Source organism: Erithacus rubecula (genome assembly GCF_903797595.1).
Source record: "Erithacus rubecula genome assembly, chromosome: 4".
Lineage (NCBI taxonomy): Eukaryota > Metazoa > Chordata > Aves > Passeriformes > Muscicapidae > Erithacus > Erithacus rubecula.
In genome coordinates this window covers 6457152-6479586 of record NC_136686.1, presented here as the reverse complement: position 1 = coordinate 6479586, position 22435 = coordinate 6457152, and the positions used below count along the sequence as shown (strand labels likewise).

At 43.7% G+C, this 22435-nt stretch overlaps 2 protein-coding genes across 17 annotated transcripts in view; both read left to right on the top strand.

The window, feature by feature from the left end:
- ABCC9 (ATP binding cassette subfamily C member 9) overlaps positions 1-8213 on the top strand; it is a 69055-nt gene extending 60842 nt beyond the window's left edge. For 10 of the 15 annotated variants that reach the window (XM_079303006.1, XM_079303003.1, XM_079303004.1 and 7 more), the window contains 7 exons: positions 511-589; positions 2949-3057; positions 3894-3997; positions 4740-4873; positions 5143-5205; positions 6340-6519; positions 7283-7472. In XM_079303006.1, the coding sequence (XP_079159132.1) occupies positions 511-589; positions 2949-3057; positions 3894-3997; positions 4740-4873; positions 5143-5205; positions 6340-6477 (627 nt within the window). In that variant the 3' untranslated portion in view covers positions 6478-6519; positions 7283-7472. Of the gene's footprint in view, positions 1-510; positions 590-2948; positions 3058-3893; positions 3998-4739; positions 4874-5142; positions 5206-6339; positions 6520-7282 lie in introns of all 15 variants that reach the window. The other 5 variants (XM_079303000.1, XM_079302999.1, XM_079302997.1 and 2 more) reach the window with 2 other exon arrangements.
- Positions 8214-15802: 7589 nt separating this feature from the next.
- On the top strand, positions 15803-21735 carry KCNJ8 (potassium inwardly rectifying channel subfamily J member 8). Of its 2 annotated transcripts, none has more exons than XM_079304277.1 (3): positions 15803-15850; positions 16605-17051; positions 20535-21735. In XM_079304277.1, exons 2-3 carry the CDS (start codon positions 16687-16689, stop codon positions 21433-21435), a joined length of 1266 nt encoding a protein of 421 aa, XP_079160403.1. In that variant the 5' UTR covers positions 15803-15850; positions 16605-16686; the 3' UTR covers positions 21436-21735. The 2 variants fall into 2 exon arrangements, with proteins under 2 accessions (XP_079160403.1, XP_079160402.1); XM_079304276.1 differs by lacking the exon at positions 15803-15850 and adding an exon at positions 15857-16367.
- Positions 21736-22435: the final 700 nt, after the last annotated feature.

The window sequence follows — 22435 nt, the reverse complement described above, 5'->3', positions numbered from 1 at the left end:
GTGTTTTCCTCTCTAAAGTGGCAGAACAAGATCAACAACTTGCAGTGGCAGATATATACATTTGTCTCTCTCTGAGGTCCCTGAGCATAGATCAAGAACTTACAGATAAAAGCTTATTCTTGGCTGGGATCAATTTTTCTTCTGAATGTCTCATGTCTTTCCAAGTTCATCTTCCTTGCATAAGAGTGAGCCTAGATGGCAGATAAATTAGAGGGACACCAGACTGTGTAAAAACACAAGAGTGTCTCACATTTCAGCATAGTGTGTCATTGGCATCTAGGCCAAAATGCTGAAATGCTCCAGGGATAAGTCCTTGTGATGAGGGGCAGAAAGAGGAGTGTGCTTGCTGTGCTGTTTTGTGTTTTCCCTGGTGTGTCACCTGCCATTGGGAAGGACCTTTCTACTCACCAGCAGCACAATCCAGTGCAGCTTTCCCAAAAGAACTGCAGGTGTAACCAAGGAGTAAATGAGTAAGAGTACTCTGTAAGTGACATCCTCCATTTTTTGCAGGTTGGGATCTGTGGTCGCACTGGCAGTGGCAAGTCCTCTCTGTCCTTGGCTTTCTTCAGAATGGTGGATATTTTTGATGGTCAGTTTTTCCTGGAATACGTTGTCACTCCTCACCTGCTTCCCCCTAATTTCCTCAGAAGTGAAGAGCCTTTTTGATAATTTATAACCTGGCTCTCTGGTTCAGGAGATATTTGATTAAAAGTGTTATACCTGATCCTTCAACACACAAAGTGCCCTATTGTGAATAACAAATGGTTTTTCCAGGAAGTGTTGTGCACAGATGATATTTCTAATATTTTGTTTTTTAAAATTTGCATATGGTCTGACAAAACAATATGCAATTTTTGAGACAGGACAAAAAATCTGTAACTCTCTAGAGCGTCTAAATGTTTCCCTAAAGAATAACTGCATTAACTTATTATAGCTGTCAAAATACTAGCAGAGTAGAAACTAGAAATCAACAAGTCCATTTCCTTGATTTTGTTTTTATTTTATTGTGTTTTCCCACAACTGCAGCAGGATCTGACTTAAGGGTTGGAAAAATATTGCTGTTTTCACCCCTGCAGCATTTAACTGTCCCAGCTAACTGGCATGAACACCTTTTCAGCATTTATAATACAGAAACATGTGTGCTGTTGAGGGAATATGGAAAACCACTAGAAAGTCATATTTTTGTTTCAAAGATTTCTATGTTTCTAATTTAGCCATTGTGCATGGAATGTTTGCCAGGGAAAGCCCAGTAGGATGTGGGAGGATAAGTGAGTCTGATACAGCTAATATTTGCTTTTTTTGTGGTTCTGTGCCTATATGTATCTATGGTCACAGGCTTCTGATTCATGACCATGATTCCTGGATATAAAAATATTGCAAAGAAATAATAACCATGCTTATGACCAGCTTGAAGTTTCTTTCTACTTAAGTCCTCTTTCTGTATATTTTCTTTGTCTGCTTCTCCTGTACTCATGATTTTTCCCAATGGGAATGTCTAAGCCTCTTCTAATCAAGCTCTGTTTATTCTTTGTGCACATCCCTCTCCCAGCTGTACCCATATTTGGCCTCCATGCTGATCCACTTCTGGGTGGGATCCTGACTCTAATGAAATTGCATAAGTTTTCTAACAACTTTACTAGAACCAAAATTTCATTCATGCTTTTCCTTAGGTCTTTGTTATTACCTTAAATTTTTATCAGTCACATTTTATTTCCCTACTTTTGCTTTGTTCTTTAGCATTTCCTTTCTCTTGCCCTCTGTGCAAACAACTTCTCATTTCTCTTGTGTCTTGGTTGATCACTCCTCAGTCCTTTCCCAGTTACTCAACTCCTCTCAAACTTACTTTTTTCTTTAGGTCCTCTCATCTCCTCTTTTCCTTGAACACCCTGCTTCTATGAAATAAGCATTTCCCTATTCCTCAGGCATGCCATATTTATTTTTCCCTCCTTATTCTACCTCATTTTCTGCTAACCCACTCTAATGTCCTTGTTTGTGAAGAAAAGGAATTGCTTAAGTTTATGCAACCACCAGTGTCTCAAGCAGAAGTCTTATAACCTGATTTGGAATTTCTTGAAGTGTGAAAATAATTGAACTTTGCACCTTACAGATAAAATCTTGATTCTTCTGGCCATATAATAAAAAACATAAAGCTACAATAATAGAAGTAGTCCAGCTAGGGGGCTGATGAAATCTTCCACTGGAACAGGGTAACAGAGAACAATCTACAAAATGCAGCATCATGACAATGGGAATGACAGAAGGGGCACATGCACAAAGCTCTGAATATCCATGTACCTGCTGGTTCATGGTTAAGTTCTCACTGTTGGGAGAGAGAACTGATGAAATTAATGCTAGGTATATCTCAGAGAAATGCAGCTGCCTAGTGAAGCAATCCACCTGAAAACTGCAGAAATACCTGAGGGAAATAGCCCTTACCTCATATCCTCATTTGGTTTGCCCTGGCCCATCCCTTTCCCACAAACTCCAACCCCCCCATAATATACATGCATCTATTATGAAAAAGAAATTGTGCCCCTTCTTAGAGGAAATACCTTCAGCAACTGTTGAATTCAAGGGGAACAAAGAAAGGCACAGCAACATAAGTTGCTCTTGTTCTTGCTCTGTTTGGCTGTAATTGACCCAGAATAAATTATCCTTCTGGTGCTATCATTAATCACATAGAAGGGAAGACATGTAATTTCCCTTAAGGGAGGGTGAGGGGAATAAAATGGAAAAGAGCAAGGTGGCAGTGTCATTGATAAGCTGGCTCTTGTGACATCCCTGGATTGTGTTATTAGATACATTCACTTTCCCCATGTGTCTGACAGAGACAGTGTCCCATCATCCAGAGACCAGCTCAGAGGGGCTGTTATACCTTCCCACCTGCTAGCTGTGGATCACGTGCTTTGTGCAATTCCCTCACATGTTCTGTGTGTTGTTTGGCACAGGGAGGATAGTGATTGATGGGATAGATATCAGCAAACTGCCTCTGCACACGCTCCGCTCCCGGCTCTCCATCATTCTCCAGGACCCAATCCTGTTCAGTGGCTCCATCCGGTAGGTGTATGCCAGCTGTGGGACAGGAGAGCATGGAAAAGGCAAGGTGCTGGATCCCAGAAACCTGAGATTTTTCAGCTTTCTGTGCTTTCTAGCACAAACCCCCTGAAAAACACTGCTTTTGATCTAAGGCCTTAGAGAAAGCTTCCAAATTTAAATGATGAAGTTAAAATCACGTGTGTGTAGTTAAATAGAAGTATGTGCTTTCACATAGTGAAGGGTTTTAAATTTAAGGTTTTTTAATTAACTAATAGGTATGGAACAAGATGGAGGATTTTAAAAAGTGTCTTTTCTGGTGCTCATCTTCCTTCTTCCTTGCAATTGCTAGTAATAGTTTCTGGTTGAACAATTAGTGCCACACTGAAGGTTAGAGAAATTTAATTATTAAATTAAAAGTATAAATAATTTAGGTGTTATTTCTCTATTAAGCTGTTTAGCTTTAGGAGACTTTGTAGCTAGCTAGATTCATCTCAGTTTTGCTCGCTTCTAACTAGGGGCTAGAAGTGTTGCTATACTTGCTGTACTTTTGATAAGATTTAATAAACATCCAAGCCCAAACACAAAAAAAAATCAGTTTCCTTATTTTTTAATCCTAGCTCTGAGTAAAAACAAAGCAAAACAAAACAAAACAAAACAAAAAAACCCCAAAAAACCCAAACAAACCGCTAATTAAGTAGTAGAAAAAACTCCTCCACCGTTACAGCAAGGAACCTTCCTAGCTCAGTCCAATCCATCTGCACAGCCTGCTGAGTGACACACAATACCAAGGGTGTTAATTTGCAGAGAACCTCAAAGTAATTGCAGTAACAAGACTCCTGTTATGGTTTTCTTTGCAGCTTTAATTTGGATCCTGAGTGCAAGTGCACTGATGACAGACTCTGGGAAGCTCTGGAGATTGCTCAGTTGAAGAACATGGTCAAGTCATTGCCAGGAGGCCTTGGTATGTCTGAACCGATCTCTGGGATCATGGGCCAAAAATGGAATCATGTATGCACACAGATAAACAGATCCATCCCATCTGACACTCTGGATCATCATGTAGGAGTGACAGGCACATAATGAAGAGTCTCTTTTCATACTAGGGAGAATATTCTTATTAAAAAGCTGAAGAAGAGTCTGGTTTCCCATGCACCATGGAAAATCCTGCAACACCTCAGTGTCATGGTGTGATTCTTGGGGCTGTCCATGTCTTGGGCCAGGAGTGGATTTTGATAATCCTTGTGGGCTCCTTCCAATTCAGTGTATTCCATGATCCTATGATCATAGTGAGATAATTAGTAAGAAGAAAAAAGAACAATTTTTCCTTCTTTAGCAGAAGCTGGCTCTGCCAGCAGAGCTGTAAAAACACTGTCAGAGCATTTTCTTACCATTTCAGATCCATTTAATGAAGGAAACTCACACATTTATTTCTATATCAAGTATATTTCATATTACTAAGATATTATCCTGCAGCCTACTAGATTTCCTAATAATTTGTGAAAACTGTTTGTTTGGTAATATATTTCTCTTTTCCCAAGAGGCTGTGCTCATTTTTCTTGGTATCCCTCCATCCCACTGGTCAGTCAAGGTTATGGTTATTGGCTTTTATGGGGATTTTGCTTGGCCCTGAAGTAGTGAACAGCAGAGCTCTCAGGGGCAGCATTTCAGGGATGCAATGTTCACAGAAACTGGTTTTGTTACAGATGCCATGGTCACAGAAGGAGGGGAAAACTTCAGTGTGGGGCAAAGGCAACTCTTCTGTCTGGCTCGAGCCTTTGTCCGCAAGAGCAGCATCCTCATCATGGATGAAGCCACAGCATCTATTGACATGGCCACAGTGAGTACAGCAATTAGTTAATTAAGGATCTACCAGGAGAAAGGCATCTTCCCTAAGTGTCAGCCACAAAGCTGTGAGATCTCTGTAGCAGAAAAAGCTGGCAATGTTTTTGTTTCTCTTGGGATAAAATGAAACACTTTAGGGAACTCCTGCATCCACAGGTGTGGCATTTTCGTGTTGGGAAAGAGCTAGTGTTGAATATTCTTGAAAACATGTGAATTAGAATATAACAGGGTGAAGTAACTGGAGTGAGCCTTTTTCTCTGACAGGAAAACATCTTGCAGAAGGTTGTGATGACTGCCTTTGCCGACCGCACTGTTGTAACAATAGCAGTAAGTATTAAGCCAGAAAAAGTATTTTTTCCTCATTCCTTAGTCAGCTAACCTTGCCATTCACCAGCTAAACACCACTATATAAAACTAAAAGCATCACAAAATAGAACTAAACCACGAGGCCAGAATATTTCCATGATACCAGAACAAGTCAGACACTCACTATCAACCTGAAAATTTGCAGAAAATGGTGTTCTGCTATCAAACTGAAACACTTAGATCTGAACAAAGACTTTACAGGCAACTTCAGCATCTGCACTGTCTCCAACAAAGTTTGAAGTCATTCTCACTAAAAAATTGAAACCATTGGTTGAACCATTACTGAAAGTTGCATCAAAATCTAGGCTTGAATTTTGACTCTGAAGACTATGTATGCGTAGTGCCTACAAACGTGGCACAAATTCATGAGTTGAGATTTCATAATATTCTTGGTGTGATTTCTCAAGTTGGGTTATCTTTGTCTCCTTTGGAATGAAAAGCTGGGTTTACAAAAAGAGTTTTAAAAACTGGAATGAGTGGGATTTACCCCCCTAAATAATATATTTTTAGCTTGGGGTTTATGATGTTCTTTTCCATTTTTCTGCCACTTCTAGTGCCCAAAAGTTCCATATATCCATGTATGTTCATACATGCACGTGCACAGACACGTGGTGGATACCATTAAGGATATTTCCACCTGTGACAGCAGCATTAGTCAACAAACAGAGGTTTTCTCCACAAGATAAATACACGTTTCAACAGCTGTTTCATTTGCCTTGTCTGGAATCCAGTCCTGTGGTTAGAGATTACAGTCAGGCCTCCTGGAATCTGCTCTCAAGCCTGTCAGCAAGTAGTTTGTGTCAGGAAAGCCACTTAACCCAGCTCATTTAAATGTGCTCCAAGGTCCTTGGCTGTGTAAATGCTGAAGATTCTAGTGGTGAGATTGTTGATCTTCAGTTCCACGCTGCATTGTCCTTCTGTCTGAAATCCCACTTTGCTTTGGCTTTGCTTTTCCAAAGTCAGTGTCCCAAGTGAAACACACATTAAGCACACATTAATATTTAGCTTTTCTCATGGACCTGACTTCATTCCTTCCTCTCCTCATTCACAGCTGATCCTTCCTTCACCCACCTGTTTTTCTGTTCTTTTTTCCAGCATCGCGTGTCTCACATCTTGGACGCCAATATTGTCCTAGTCCTTTCTGAGGGCTTTCTAGTTGAATGTGACACTGCCTCAAACTTACTCCTCAAAGAGGACGGCCTGTTCACCACTTTGGTGAAGACTCACAAGTAGACTCTCTCAGTCCACACTGTTCACAGGACTTCTGGCTCTTTGGTAGTTATTTTTGCCTCTTTAGTTTCCTTTCACTCTGCTTCCTTTCTACTGCTCAGCTTCTGAGAGGACGGTGCAAGAAGGTGTTTCTTGTGTGGTTACTGGGTTTGTTTAATTTCATGGCTATTTATGCTGATCATACCTAAATCTTAGACATGCAGTTGACATTGAAACTACCAAGTCAAGGGAATCCAACCCATGAATGGTCTCTGTGAAATATCTCACTTTAAATTGTTCATCCTATCTATACCTGACTGGCCGTATTCATACGATCTTGAAATTAAACTCAGACTGGTTTCAAATCTGTAGCCTATGAGATTAAACTGTTGCCTGGAGCAAACTCAGATTAGATCTCAGAGGGTTTTACAGAAGGTAACAGCCCAGGAGTGCCCTGAGATAGATGGAGAGCAGACTGCTGGGGTGCAGAGAACAAGGAGCAGAGCAGGATGCTAAGCCACCTGGCAGTGCAGGATGCTTCTCATCCCTATTTCCCATGAGGGAAGATGTGTTTCAGTGGGGCCCTAGGATTTATTCCAACATCCATGCTGTCCATAATGACAAAAAGTGAAGTTAATGCTGAGGTATTTTCAGTCTTGATGGCAGAGGCTGTAAAGTAACTGAGGATCTCTTCAGGTTAAAGTACAAGGATTTATTCCAAATATCGCTGTGACAAGAACAGCCTTTCCCTGTTGGGTTTTGCCTTGCATGAGGCCCATTGGTGAGAATTATCCAAATGAAACCCTCTGTTTGATTTCCTTCGTGGCAGCACCGGGTTCACACCATCCTCACTGCAGACCTGGTCATCGTCATGAAGCGAGGGAACATCCTGGAGTACGATACTCCTGAGAACCTGCTTTCCCAGGAAGATGGCATCTTCGCTTCCTTTGTCCGGGCTGACATGTGAACAGCCACACTATGCATTTTAACAGCTTCTTTTTAAACAGATGCAATGCAAATATTTTCTACTCAGTGTAACAGCACTTTTACCTTTTTTGGTTTGTTTTGTTTTGGTTTTTAGAGCTTCTTTCTTCACACTTCCGTCTTCCAAAATAATAAAGCCTATTGCAATACATGTATGCCTTGAAGCAATAAAAATGTCACTTTATTCAAAGCTATTAAACTTCACACACACACACACGCACACAAGGAGGGAGAAGTTTTTACTTCCTGGGAATTTGGCATTTTCCTCAGATTTTTTATTGACTTTATTATTGTTTAAAGAGAGAAAAAGAATGCACTGATCTTATAAACTGCATATGTTGTGCTGGAGCCAGCAATAAAATCGTGCAGTTTGTCAAGGAAGCAAGAGGTTCCCCAGATGCATTTTATCCCCAGAGGGAAAAATTAGGAAAAACATCCACGCCCATAATACTTGGGGCAATCTGCTGCATTCCAAAGGCATAAACTTTGCTCTCCAAATTGTAGCAGAGGGGCAGTGAATGAGGGAAAGGAATTTCATCAAGAATAAGGACATTCTTCCTGTCCTTCACTTTAATAAGCCCACTTCAGTTGTGACAGAACCATTTTCAGTGCAATGATGGTTTATTCCTAGAGTCAGTTCCTAAATCCATATTAATTCTTCCAACTTTCATTAAAGATTTAAACCATCCTATGATTATGCATGCTTTGATAGGCTTATAGAGGAATTTTGTACAGTGTTTCAAGACTTTGTATTAAAATTGATCTGAATTTATAAACTTGATATTAGCCAATCCTTTATTCATGTCTACTAAAATATTCTGCTTGAAATAGCATGTAATTAGCCAACCACTAACTGTTTTATATGTCTTTAGTTCTTCAAGTTCTATTTGGGGACAACGTTTATTTTCTTTCACACATTTGTGGCCTACCTCTAAATCAGATCTAGTGCAAGGAGGTGTGATTTTCAAATCATTGCTATATCCTCAAGAGTGTAGATGAAGTTAGACACATATTTACATCAGGCAGTTTTGCAAAGGTTGCCTGCACCTGACTTTCACACATGGTTAAGTCCTGATCCATGGGCAGTAAATACCCAGAAGAAGTTTCACAGATGTATTTTCCAAGAGATAGCTCGAGAAATCAGCTTCACTGGCAATGTTCAAGGTGATTCTTGCTCACCTGCTGCTACAACATTTAAGAAGACCACTAAGTGCATTTAAAGCCTACTCTTGGTGTCATTAAAATAACATAAGGCACAGCATTTGCTCCCCTTCCCCCAAAATGCAATAATTTGTAGGACTTGAAAATGGGATTGCATTTAGTCTCACAGTGTAAAAAGGATAGAGTGGTTTATCTTTTAAAATTGATTTTTGCACGTTTTTATTTTCACTGAATTATTGAAAATAAATCTGTGTGACACAACTAAACAAAAGAGCTCAGTCTTGAACATTTTATGAGGGGAATTCTGTGATTTCCCTGTCTGCTGCTGTGAAAATATTTTTGTTCTTTTCTGGATCAATTCCCCATGCTATCCTATGTCATTCAAATAAAATACATTTTTAAAAAGCAGATGCCTGCAGCAGAAGCACATATTGTTATCCAAATTTCACAGCCAAAATTATTCTTGATTTAATTTAGTTGTCTTCAGCAAAAAGATAATTGGATTCCCTGCTCTCAGATTGGGTATAAAGAAGAAATACAAAAAGTTTTATTGATCTGTGTGTCTTTGATGATGACATAATCCTGATTTATTTTGTGGTGCCAGCCAGTTAAATGAGATCCCTGTACCTACTGCATTAAAGGGTTGCCATGGGCCTGGGACTGTGTCTTGTAATACTTAAGAGAGGCCAATAATTAGCACCTCTTTTCTCTTAGTTTTGTCTCAGAGCCATTACAGGTGTGAGAAGCACTATGAAGTTCTTCCTTTTGCAAAGGAGCTTTGAATGTGAACACTGGCTATGTGTAAATTTAACTGTGGACAGAGGAAAGTAATCTCTGTGGTAGATTCTAAATATTATTTCTCATTCCATCTGCATTATTTTTCTGTTAACTGTTTCTGAGAGAGAAACAGCAAAGCAGGAGGAGTAGATCTTCTGTTGCAGATCATAGAATCACAGAATGGGTTGGGTTGGGAGAGACCTTAAAGCTCCTCTTGCTCCATCCACTGCCATGGGCAGGGACACCTTCCACTACCCCAGCTTGCTCAGAGCCACATCCAGCCTGGCCTTGGACACTGCCAGGGATGGGGCAGCCTCACCTTCTCTGGGCACCCTGTGGCAGGGCCTCACCACCTTCACAGGAAGGAATTTCTCCCTGATATCCAATCCAAACCTACACTCTTTCAGTTTGAAACCTCCTGCTACTGCACTCCCTCACAATGTCCCTTTCCATCTTTCCTGCAGATCCCCTTCAAGTACAGAAATTGGCTGTGAAACTTCTTATAGAGCCACTGTAATGTTTCTTAACCTTTGGCTTACAACCTGTTGGGTGTCTTTCCCACTCCTTGAGCCAGGTCTAAGGGCTGGCACAGATTAAACTGCTCCCTTTCTGTCTGTGGCCTTTCATCAAACTCATCACAGCTTATAACAGCTCATCCCTGCTTCTTCTAAACTAGAAATATCCCATACAACCTTTACTGAGCCCAAACTTAATTGTGCTAGGAAACACTGGAACTTCTCCTGAGCAGTTTGGGGGGGGCTCTGTTAAGCCAGGGGCATAAGCAAGGCAAAATCTGCAGGGAGAGATCTCTGCTTTGTTAGGCCAAGTGATACACACAAGAGGTATATCAAGTGTTTATAAGTTCCAGTCTCTCTGCAGGCTTGAAAAAGCTCTTTATTTGCAAGAGTGTGCCTGCTTTTCCCAAATGTATCATTCAGCTGAAAGAATATATTCTCCAATGCTTCTCAAGCACTTGGACAAGCCTCTTTTAGGTTTGTTATAGCAGAACACCTCTGCTATAAATTCATACATCTCCTTGGAACTCAGTGAGTACCAGCAGGCATATAGCCCAAAGAAGTTTACCTCTCAGTGTATATAAAACCTCTGCAAAAAGCAATAATATTGAATTGTGTTTTCTTAAAATAGAAATACAATTTCAAATGTGGTCAGGTAGTAAAAACTCCTTGTACAGTAAGTTGTTTCATGTAATTGATTGCATTCTTTTTGCTTCCCAAAGCAACGGGCTGTTGTGATTTATTGTGTAAAGGTGTCAATACACTCACAAGCAATTTTGTTAATGCATCGTGAAAACCTAAAGGAAACCTCACATGAGCATTTTACACAAATGCTCACAGAAATGTTATCAAAAAAATAAATGGAGATATAATGCAGTTGAGTCAACAACTACCTTTATAAAAAAAACTGTGGTCAGGGGCCATGTTTTCAATATCATGTTTCCATTATGTAGTGTCAGAAGTTAGAGTATATTCCCCTCAGAAGCACATGTTTCCAGTATGATACTGCCAGTCAAAATCAACTCTAAAATATCCACTGAAACCACAGTGCCAATTGTTAAAACCTCTCTGGAGCAATGATTCTCCCACTAAATGTGATTAAAAGCAAAAATTAACTCAGCATATTTCCATCCTCAAGTGGCATCTTTTAAAAGCCTTCTTTAAAATTGAAATATGTTATGTAAATTCTCTGATATGAATTCCATGGTGGCATGTGAAGAACTCTTTCATTTCTTTGCAAAACAAATCCTTTCAGAGGCAAAACTAAGAGACTATTAAGAAAAGTCTGAAAACAAAACTGTAAATCAAATTATTTGTTGCCATGCAAACATCTCAATCATTTCCACATTGGCTTTTTACTGCTATGTTTTTTCTTCACTAGAATTGACCTCTGTGCAGAACTGTGGGGAAAAGCTATCAGGTATATAAATGACGAAAAAAATTGTCATGAAGCAGAAGTTAGCTGACTTGAACAAATTAGCAACTTGCTGATGCTGATTTGTTTCTGGCAGGAAAGCTTAAAGTATTGGCTTGAATGAAGCCAAGAAGCTTCCAAGTGTAATCTGTCAAGAGAAGAGAGATTTTTAGAAAATCTATTTACTACAGTTACTATTAATTGTTCACTATTGATAGCATTTGTCTGCAGCTAGATACTAACCATGCAAACAGAACAGACATTCCTGGCAGAGGCTGATCATTTCTCTAATATAATTGTCCAGATTCTGAACACTATAAACAAGCAGTTATTTAAAATATATTTTTAATTGGTTTCTATGAGGTGTAATTGCAACTGCACAAGATGCCTCCTCCCATTTTCATGGAACACTTGGAACACATGGAACATTTTCATCCAATGAGCTGCTATATAATAATGCAGCATCCAGCTCACAACAGCTCACTGCACATTTCAGTGCCACTGCAATTCATTCCCATGTTTGTATATTAGTCTGCTTTGTACATAAATACATTACATGGTTATACAACCTTTGGATTAAAGGTATAAGTAAGTAATGAACAGTCCCAGCTAGGACTGCCCAGAAGAGTTCCTCATAGCTATTCCCATGACATTTCTTAATTCTCCCTTTAATTTATTTCAGGATTTTCAGGCTATATCCATAAATATCACTTCAGAGTGCAGTAAAATATTTAACCATGTAACTAAGGAACTAATGCAGCTTTGTGTAAATGACATGGTCCAGAACCACCTCCCTTCAGGATCACAGCTACAGATGCCTCAAAGCAGCATATTCTTCCATATTTAATGGTTATATATGTTTTTATTCTACCAGCCACATTAGGCCCTTACTCTTTCAGCAATATGACCATTAGACTTCTCCATCAGAGGCAGGAAGGTGGGAGTCTAAGAATCTTTGAGTACTGCAGGTTTTCATGGCTGAATCATTCAAATTTGGGGCATCTACTTATTCAGGTCCCACCAGAGCATTTTGAGATTTGAAGGCTTGGAGTTGCCAAGTTGTGATGAGATCTGAAGGTGAGACATGGCATCTCCCTTCTGTCACTGGCACAATCTTAATTTAACTCTGGAAAAGCCAGAGAGCTAGAGAGGGGAAGCACCTAAGCGACACCACACTCTAGGAACATAGCTAGAGACTCACTGTAACCATGTTCAACCTACCTAGATTTACAGCCTCCCCATAAATTGTGGCACAGGGAACCAAGGAAACAACCCCAACTTGGGGTTGCTCTTCCCAGAGCTTCAGGATAAACTGCAGGAAAAGGCATGTAAAGAACAAACTTCACTATGCAACTTACATTGGATGAGGGGCACTCGTTACATGTATTCTGCTGATAAAAACTATTTTTGTCCTGCTGCTCTTGCATGAAACAGGGTGGGGGGAAAGGAGCTGTTTCAGGGTAACAGATGCCCTTAGTTTGCAGTTTCTGTTCTTTCATGTTTGATGGATGTCCTGCCAGCTCATGTAGGGAAGAGTTCACCCACGCTATCCGAATATGGCTTATCAGCTTTGTGTGTCTGTGGAAGCCTCACTCTAAGTGCATGACATCTCTGGACGCCTGCAAAGTCATCCTATCTCTAAGCTAAGATTAGAATTTCAAACAAAACTTATTACAAAGCAGGATTTTCTAAAAGGGCTGGACACAGCTCTAATGTGGAAATTTCAGATTCATGTCTAAGTGCGTTATTTAATCCTGTTTTTTAGATAGGCATAATTGTGAAGTGATATTTACCATAATATCAGTAATGCTTGTGGGTGGAGGGGAATGAAACAGAGAGGAGACACAAGAAGGGCTATAAGAAAACTGGACCTAAAACTGCCATCAATTCTGATCATTTTTTTTCCTGAAAAGGCTGTGTTCACAACACTCAGACACTCTGTTCCTTACCAAATGGGTTAGGAGACATTTTAGGAGATTTTCCCAGCTATTACTTAAATCTCAGACTCAAGTGTGCATGTGGCAACCAAGCAAGTATTTATAAGGTCAGAGGGGAAGGGTTTTAGTAGCTGTCACTCTCCAGAGCATATTCATACACTGGAACTTGGGGAAATGGATGCTGTGCTCAGAATTATGTCTGGAGCTCCTGATCCTCACATCCCTGCAGTTAAGGCCCAGCAGGCTTCCTCAAAACTCATCTCCAGTAGAAGTTAGGAGGAAGGCAACTCTTCCTGTATTGAACAGTCAGAGAGGAAAAGATGGGGTTTTATAAGCACTTTTCCTGCAATGTATGATGGTGGGTGAAAGGATCAGTAACTTTTGTTCAGCCACACTGGGGCTGTGCCAGGATTATTTGTGTGTGTTTGATGGATCCCTTCCTATCTCAGCTACAAGAATTCCAGCCTCTGCATGGTGCCCAGTTTAGGGGGAGGAAACCTCCAACAAGTTAGTGGGGAGCACGTGGGCCTGAGAGCTCACAGGGGACTCCTGACAGTGCCAGTGCTGGCAGCAGTTTCTGTTCCACTTGAGTAGCTTGAGGAATGTTGCTCCTTGTTCCCCCTGCCTTCAAAGATGGGTTTGATCCATTTTTCTAAACTAGCTGCTAAACCACACACTGTGTGTTCACACAGTTGCACTCACTACCAGCAGAGATGAGGCGGGGAGCACAGCAGCTTCTTGAGGGGCTGCGTGAGAAGGGGATGAGACTGAAAACAGCCACACACGTGGGCTATGCTCTGAGGTGGCAAGTAAACAAAGCAACTTTTCTTGGTGTTTGTGTGCCCCTGATTATAAAGCTGGGGATTTCAAGAATTTCAGAGGAAAGTGGGTAATTTGGCATGTGGCATGAGCTAATTTGTGTTAGAAGCAAAGTCACGAATGAGTCACCCCCTCTAGAGCTGTCTCTGCCACCCCCTTTGCAGAGGGATCATTGCCCAAGTTCTCCCAAGCCTGGCCCATGAACACACCAACAATGCTGACACTGCAGATACCCACCCAAGTGACTTTATGTGTTTGTACTCAGAGTCTGGATAGATTCTAAAGGTATTTGGCTTAGACCCTGATTTTTCACCTTCCCATCTGCCTAAAGTTAATTTCACACATAAATATTTAGCTAATTGCCTAATATGACTGGGGCTTTGTGTATGTCTCTCCTCTGGCTACTGGGTATGTGGTATTAGCAAAGGCCAGTGCTGGAGAAGTTTCCAGGAACCACTCATCTATTTAAAGTTAAGCACGTGCATGTGTTCAGCAGGGTGGATATCTTCAAGCTGAGGATTACACTGCCTGTCAAATGTGCCTTCTCAGTTTTTCCAAGTCTGAATGTGCTTAAACCCTTCCTGACTGCAGAAGGCCTGTCAAGCTTTTCCCTAGTTTACAGAGTGGAGTGAGGCATTTTGTTCTGTAGGAATTTTATACCCCACAGGTGATTCACTTGAGTGATGCACAGAAAAGTTTGGAACCTCCCTACCATACACACACAGACACAGACACACACTCTCACTCTCACACTCCTTGGATGCACAGGAGTTAATTTGACACAATCTCTGCACTTTGCTTCATAAAAATCTAAATTTAGATATTTTTATAAAGTTGATGTACTGTTTATTCTTCCCATTACAAACCCTAAGACTTCAGGACAAAAAAAAAAAAAAAAAGAAAAACAACAAAAAACTGCAATTTCCAAGAATGCAAGTTTCCATTAAACACAAGAGCCAAAACTGTCAACCTCAACCAGTGGGAAAGAGAAAGAACTTCAGGGATTTCGCTGCGGAGGTGGGGGAGAGGTTGTCATTGTACATAATTCCTCCTATACCCACCCCAATACAAGTCCCAAAATACAAATCTGCCAGTGCCTATTGCCCAGCTGAACATTACAATGGGCCTGAAGCTGCTCAGCAAGGGCTGTGACCCGTGAAATGTCTTTTCTTCCTTTCTTGCAGAGACAGGTAATTAAATTTGTCCAAAGCTGCAAAGGTCATGAGATTCTGGCTTTGGTCCTCCAAACACTTACGCACAAGCCTCGCTTCCTCTGTCTCAGCCAGATTCGAGAGAAGATAAGGTTAGGAAGGCACAAACTCTTGGCTTTGTGTAATTATTGAAATGGCACAGACCAGCAGTGTTAGCACCTTACTCCGCTGTTTAAGGGGCTGCAATCTGCCTAAAACCCCTCCAACCCATTGTCCGCAGCGCAGGGAGCGTGTGAGCCCGTGCTCCGCATCCCGAGCCCCGCACGCCCAGCCCCGGCCCCTCCCCGACCCCGCATCCCGAGCCCGAGCCCCGCATCCCGAGCCCCGCATCCCCAGTCCGAGCCCCGCATTCCCAGTTCCGGCCTCTCCCCGTCTCCGCATCCCGATCCCGAGCTCCGCACCCCCAGCCCCGGCCCCTCCCCGGCCCCGCATCCCGATCCCGAGCCCCGCACCCCCAGCCCGAGCTCCGCACCCCCAGCCCCGGCCCCTCCCCGGCCCCGCCGCGCATCCCGAGCCCGAGCCGCCGCCCCGTTCCGCCCGCCCCGCTCCGCCCGGAGCCGCGTCCCGCCCCGTTCTGCAGTGAGTGGCGGCGGGTCCGGGGGCTGCGGGGGACCCCGCGAGGCGCCGGGGGGTCAGGCAGCCCTGCCCTCCCCCGGTAGGACGGGCCAGCCGCCGAGGAGCCGGGCTTTCCGTGGGTTTGTTCTGTCACCCGTTTGGGAACAAAGTTTGGGAATAAAGGGAGGGTTTCCCCGCCTGATCCCGGAAGGGAAGGAGAGCTGCGAGGGAAAATGCGACCGCCTGCTCCGAGGAGTCCCGTTCCCTGCCTGCCGCACCTCCAGCTCGGCTCCTTCTTGTGATGCTCTCGGGGGACCGGGCAGGGACTCCCGGCGGGCTGCTGGATGCGCTGCGGGGCTGCAGCAGAAAGGAGAGAGTCTCCACGCTGTCTCCGCAAATTAACTTCGGCTCAAACCACAGACGTCTGATTCTCCAGGTCCTGAAGGATGCGAATAACTTAGTGCTTCGTGTTCCGGTCCGCATCTGAGCACTGCTGTCTCCCGGAGAAACAGCCTGAGGAACCGAGCTGGTGTCTGTCACGGTACTTTACACCGACTTTGTGAGACTGCTGTGCAGCCTCCCTTCCTGCAAGGAGTCTCCAAATAGCATCTTTCATTTCTGCTCCGAGCTGATACCGACTGCTCATGTTAAAATGATGGTGTGAGAGAGGGAGGGCACTGTAGAAGCAGCATTTAATGTAGCGGGGCTTGGCAGGGGGTACCTAATGGGGTCTTCTTGCACAGGTGACAACTCTGACCAGGTTCTCTCTATTTTGCAGGGTAAAGCGAGCCCTGCAGAGACTTGCTAGAGAGACCACCCCCCATTTCTCATCCTGCTGAGTGGACTATGGTGGCAGGAAGATGTTGGCTCGCAAGAGTATCATCCCTGAAGAGTATGTGCTGGCGCGGATCGCTGCCGAGAACCTGCGCAAGCCGCGCATCCGCGACCGGCCGCGCAAAGCCCGCTTCATCGCCAAGAACGGCGCCTGCAACCTGGCCCACAAGAACATCCGCGAGCAGGGGCGATTCCTGCAAGACATCTTCACCACCCTGGTGGACCTGAAGTGGCGTCACACCTTGGTCATCTTTACCATGTCCTTCCTGTGTAGCTGGCTGCTCTTTGCCATGATGTGGTGGCTGGTGGCCTTTGCCCACGGCGACATGGACCCGAGCACAGAAAACCCTTCGAACAGCACGAAGTGGACGCCATGCGTGACGTGTGTCAGGTAAAGTAGAGTTTGGTGGGATGAAGGAAGGGGGGGGACAGAGCTGCCAGCTGTCCTGGTGTTGTCTGGAGTGCAGCTTTTGGTTTACATGAACCGTTGGGTTTGGTTGAGACAGTTGAAAAGTGCAGTGTTTTCCTCTAGACTGCGTAAACTCAGCAAGCCTCCCGGGCTTGGAATATACTGTACTGTAGATGTCTTTGATTCCTTACAGGATCTGAAAGAGAGGGAGACCTGCTGCTTTTCATGTGTCTCCACACTCTGTGGGTAACTCGATTGCCTGTCGAGATAAGAGCCTGCTGCAAGAGTGGGTATGTGTTATATGTATTGTAACGTTGTCTACGGCAGCGGGAGCATCCCCAGCGCCACGTCGGCCAGAGGTGCTCCCTCCAGAGCAGTGCCCAAGAGGCAGGGAACCAGCTCTGGGTGTCAGGCAGGGCACCAGTCAGAGGTGCCAGGAAATGTGTCCCTTAGGACAAAATTCCAAGTGTGTTTCAAGATGACTCTCATGAGTGTTAAATATGTGGGGCTTCAAAATGTTTTTGTGAAGCCATAGGCCAGCAGTTGGACCGAGGAACACTTTCCACACTGTGCATTTTTGTCAGACAGTGAAAGCTTAAGGGATGACTGAATGCCACCTGTCGAACTATTTTGCTCTCTGTCCCCAAAGCCACAATTGTCAGGGCACTGATAAGCTGACACAAACATATGTGGAAGAGAAAACTGTGAACTGGAGGTGGGGTAAGCCATAAGATCACTTCAGGATTTCATCAATTAAATCTGCATTTTTAGCACTAGGTTTTTAGGTAGAAAAGTCCTGTAGAAAAGTTCTGTACCACCAGGCTGCCCCAGATCACCTGCCTTTATACATTGCAGTGCTTTGAGGGTCTGGGGGCTGCAGGATGCTCTGAGACATCAGCAAATCCATTTCCCTTTTCTCCTTTCTCCCACAAGTATCTGTATCTTTGTATCTGGCTCATGAAATAGCAGAGATTTAACTTTCCTTTTGTTTTGACACTTTTTTTTCTAAATGGGGATTTTCCAAGGTAAAAGAGGAGGGGATTTTTTCCAAGCAACCCTTCACTAGGATGGGGGGAATTGGAGCAGGGGTTGCTGTCTTCTTTCTTTTCTGATGTCTGGCCACAAGCAGTTTCCTCTGAAATGAGATATCATGACCCAGCTTGCACCCGCAGGAGCATTACCCCCAGCATTTCTGGGATTTGTGGGATCTGTCCAACTGGAATCAGTGAACAGCTACAGCCCTGCAGCTCTCCAGGGTCAGCTGAGGGGACATCCCTGTGCGTGGCTGGTGGCTCCCCTGGCGTGGCTGCTGTGTCACCCTGCAGATCCTGAGCTGGGGGCTAAGGGCTTCATGCCACTGGGGCCAGCCACATCCACAGCCAGGACTCTGCCCCTGTTCCCTCCCACAGCTGCCTGTGGCTCTTCCAGGACGTCTGCTAGGAGACACAATGCATGAATCAATATCATTACAGGTTTAGCCCATGGCAGAGAACACACACCCCTCCCTCGTGGGGTGTCCAGGCAACAGCTGCTCCAGCACCCAAAATCTTTTCTTTTCCTAGGGAAATCTGGCTACCACTTGGGTCCAAGTCATGAAGTAATGATGTGATTGCTGACATCTTTTAGAATGGCAAGTTTTGGGGTGTAAAATACCTTTAGTATTGCAATGCCAAAATCACGACGAGTCATTTTTAACCTACTCCCCTGAGGTTTAGGCCCACAGAAATTTCAGGAGCACTTTCTTGGGTAGGTGCCATCGCATATTTATGGGAAAACGTGGCTTTGGAAATTTTAACCAGTGCCTAGAGCTTGCACAGCTCTTTCATTCTACAAAGCAGAAATTTCTATGCCTCACATCTCTTTGCCACAGAAATGAAACATTATCCAAAAAGGAAAGCTGCTACACAGCCCTGAGGGGAATGACCTGGGAATGATGTGATTTGCACTTTCTCTCTCCCATTTCACATGGTTGAAATGCTTTCCAAACTTGCTCTTTCACTTACTTCCACTGTTAAAAAGATGGATTGCCATTTTTTTTTCAAACAAAGAAAGGGTATTGCTAAGGGAAGTCAGACTATTTACTGGATAGTTTTAAGCTGAATTAAGCTGACTGAATTTGAATCCAGAAGCTTCATTCTGCATGAAACTGAATATTCATGATTATAAGAAATCATTCCATGGATTCTATTAATTAACTCCTTCGTCCCTGATTTCTTCAGAGTGAAATACAAAATAAACCCCCTCAAAACCAAGGAATTTGTTAATGACTAAGAAAAATAGAAAAGACAAAAGAAAGTTATTTCAAAGATATCTGTGCAGAGACTGGTTGGTTTTCTGAAAGATGGGCTTTCTGATTGCACAGAAAATTATCATTGATATAACCTAAGCTACTTAAATGTGTCCTCCATACCCCAGTGAAAATATGTCTAAAAAAGAAAAAAATAATAATTTAGAAGCAGATTAATTGAAAAGCAAAGCAAACCAAATAAATTATTTAGACCCATCTTCGTGGGCAGGATATATTTTCCACTGGTATAGCCCTGTAAGCATTGGATTGCTTCAGATTTATTGGATTGCACTGGAAGGATGTATCTGGAAGGAATAGAGGAATAAATAAATATAAAAAGAAGTTAAGGACCCTGATATATACAGGGGATATGGCTTTGTGGCTACAATAAATAATGTATTTTGGGAAGTTTGTGGACAGCATTTTGTGATTCCCATCACCATAGCATTGTAGTGTATTTAACTTAACCCACTCTTCTACATCCCACTTCTGTGCTGAAATTTTCCACCTGGTCTTGCCCTGACAGTGAGCTGAACCCAAGCCCTGGGGTCACAGCACTGTCTGCTGCCACGGTGTGCAGGGGGATACTGTGTGGGCCACTGGCCTCCCTCTGTAGCCTCATCCTGCTCAGTCACAAGGTGAGCAAGGGTTTGGGAAGTATCACACATCTGGGAAATCCCCTTTTCCCCCCATCAGGAAATTGTGGGTCATGATTCAGGTAGCATGAGTGAAGTGCTGCAGTTTTCCCTGTTTCCTTTCCCTGCACAGGCTGGTGGAAGGATCTGTGTTCCAGCTGATTGTCCATGCTTGCCAAAACCACCTCTCTCCACCGAGGGCCTCATGGCATGGAAAAGGTGGAAAGCCCAGCTGTTCCAGAGCTGTTCACTAAGCCTGTGGGCAGCTGTGCTCCTGGACAGAGATTCCCTGAGCTGCTCAGGGTCACCCAGATGGTCTCTGAGGAGCTCAGGCTCTGAGGTCTTCCCTGCCACCATTAGACACCACACCAGCCACACAAATATCAGCCACCAAGCATGCAATGCTTTGGCTGGTGTTAACAGAAGGCTTATGTGTGCTAGAGCCATACAAACATGTTCTTAAGTTTGTTTCTGGGAGCTTCTCAGCTTCTCAGTCTGTGCTCCACGTTCTGAGAATTAACTGGGCGCAATCTTCCCCTACAGGTCTTTCACCTCCGCATTCCTCTTCTCCATCGAAGTCCAGGTGACCATTGGCTTTGGGGGCAGGATGATGACCGAGGAGTGTCCCCTGGCCATCACAGTCCTGATCCTGCAGAACATTGTGGGGCTGATCATCAATGCTGTCATGCTGGGCTGCATATTCATGAAGACGGCGCAGGCTCACCGGCGAGCCGAGACGCTGATCTTCAGCCGGCAGGCGGTCATCGCCGTCCGCAACGGCAAGCTCTGCTTCATGTTCCGGGTGGGGGACCTGAGGAAGAGCATGATCATCAGTGCCTCAGTGAGAATCCAGGTCGTGAGGAAGACCACGACCCCTGAAGGAGAAGTCATACCCATTCACCAAGTGGATATCCCCGTGGATAATCCCATTGAAAGCAACAACATTTTCCTGGTAGCTCCCTTGATCATTTGCCATGTCATAGACAAGCGGAGTCCTCTTTATGATATCTCTGCTTCCGACCTGGCACTCCAGGACCTGGAGCTCATCGTGATACTGGAAGGGGTCGTAGAAACCACCGGCATCACAACACAGGCAAGAACCTCCTACGTGGCAGAGGAGATCCTGTGGGGTCACCGCTTCGTGCCCATTGTCACTGAGGAGGAGGGCGTGTACGCCGTTGACTACTCCAAGTTCGGCAACACCGTCAAGGTGGCTGCGCCGCGCTGCAGCGCCCGGGAGCTCGATGAGAAGCCCTCCATCCTCATCCAGACCCTGCAGAAGAGCGAGCTGTCCCACCAAAACTCCCTGAGGAAGCGCAACTCCATGAGGAGAAACAACTCCATTCGGAGGAGCAACTCCATGCGGAGAACCAACTCCTCGCTCATCGTGCCCAAAGTTCAGTTTATCACGCCCGAGGGGAGCCAGAGTGCCTCAGAAACGTGATGCACAGCTTTGTGCCAGGCACTGGGCTTCAGAAGGAGGCACCTGTGGTGTTTTGCTTCAATTTCCTTTTACTTAAAAAAAGAGAACACACTGCAGAAGAGAACCGTGCAAGAACTATTTATTCCATTGCTTACTGAAAGCACCACCTAATGGCATTAGAAAACACCCTAGCACTTAGTGTATGAATTAATAAAAATGGCACGTACACTAAAGAAAACACACTTCACTCATGTAATATAATGTGTATTTATACTTGTTTTAATGGCATGCTGATTTTTTTAATTGTATTTTTCCCATCAAGCATCTCTTATTTTCTGCTGGCTGTCACAAAATGTGGGGCTGTCCTATGCCAGTGCTTCACAAAACTTCTGTATTCAACAAGGATTTGTATTCCCAAGGATTTTGTGCATGGCATTTGGATATTGATCTTTTTGTGTGAATTCCTTGTTCTCTTAAAGGGAATAACTAAATTCCTCAAGGATTTCACTGGAGAAGAGCTACCATTTCACCTATGGTTTCCCAGGATTTTTCTTTTGTGTTGGTTTTTGGCAAGGGCATTTTGAGAGCAAATTTGGATCAGGTGAGTGACCTGTCCACCCCACAGGAAAGCTGGAAAGGCAGGAAAACCAGTGAAATTATGCAGTCCTGCTCTTCTTCTCAAGGTGAGGTACTTGGCTGCAGGACAACACACATCTTAGACTAGCTGTAGCCCAAGCTGAAAAATCCCAGTCCTCCTGTGTGCCCACCTGGGCATCTGTTTCATTGAAATTATTCAAGCTGGAAAAAGCAGGTGCCTCTTTAACATTCTCTTCATGTTTTGTTTTTTCTGATAGATTCATACATGGAAGGAAACATATTTATTTGCTTCACTTACTTTTCATAGGATTAAGTCTGCTTCCTCTAGAAGAAGGTTATTTTTTACCAGTGGGAACTCATGAATGGGAATGAGAGGGAAGCCTGCCAGTAATATTAGAGATAGTGTTTTCAAAACTATCTTAAT

Coding starts and splice junctions, on each gene's coding strand:
- KCNJ8 (XM_079304277.1), top strand. CDS start 16,687: ATGTTGGCTCGCAAGAGTATCATCCCTGAAGAGTATGTGCTGGCGCGG. Junction 17,052..20,534: donor CCATGCGTGACGTGTGTCAG/GTAAAGTAGAGT, acceptor CTTCCCCTACAG/GTCTTTCACCTCCGCATTCC.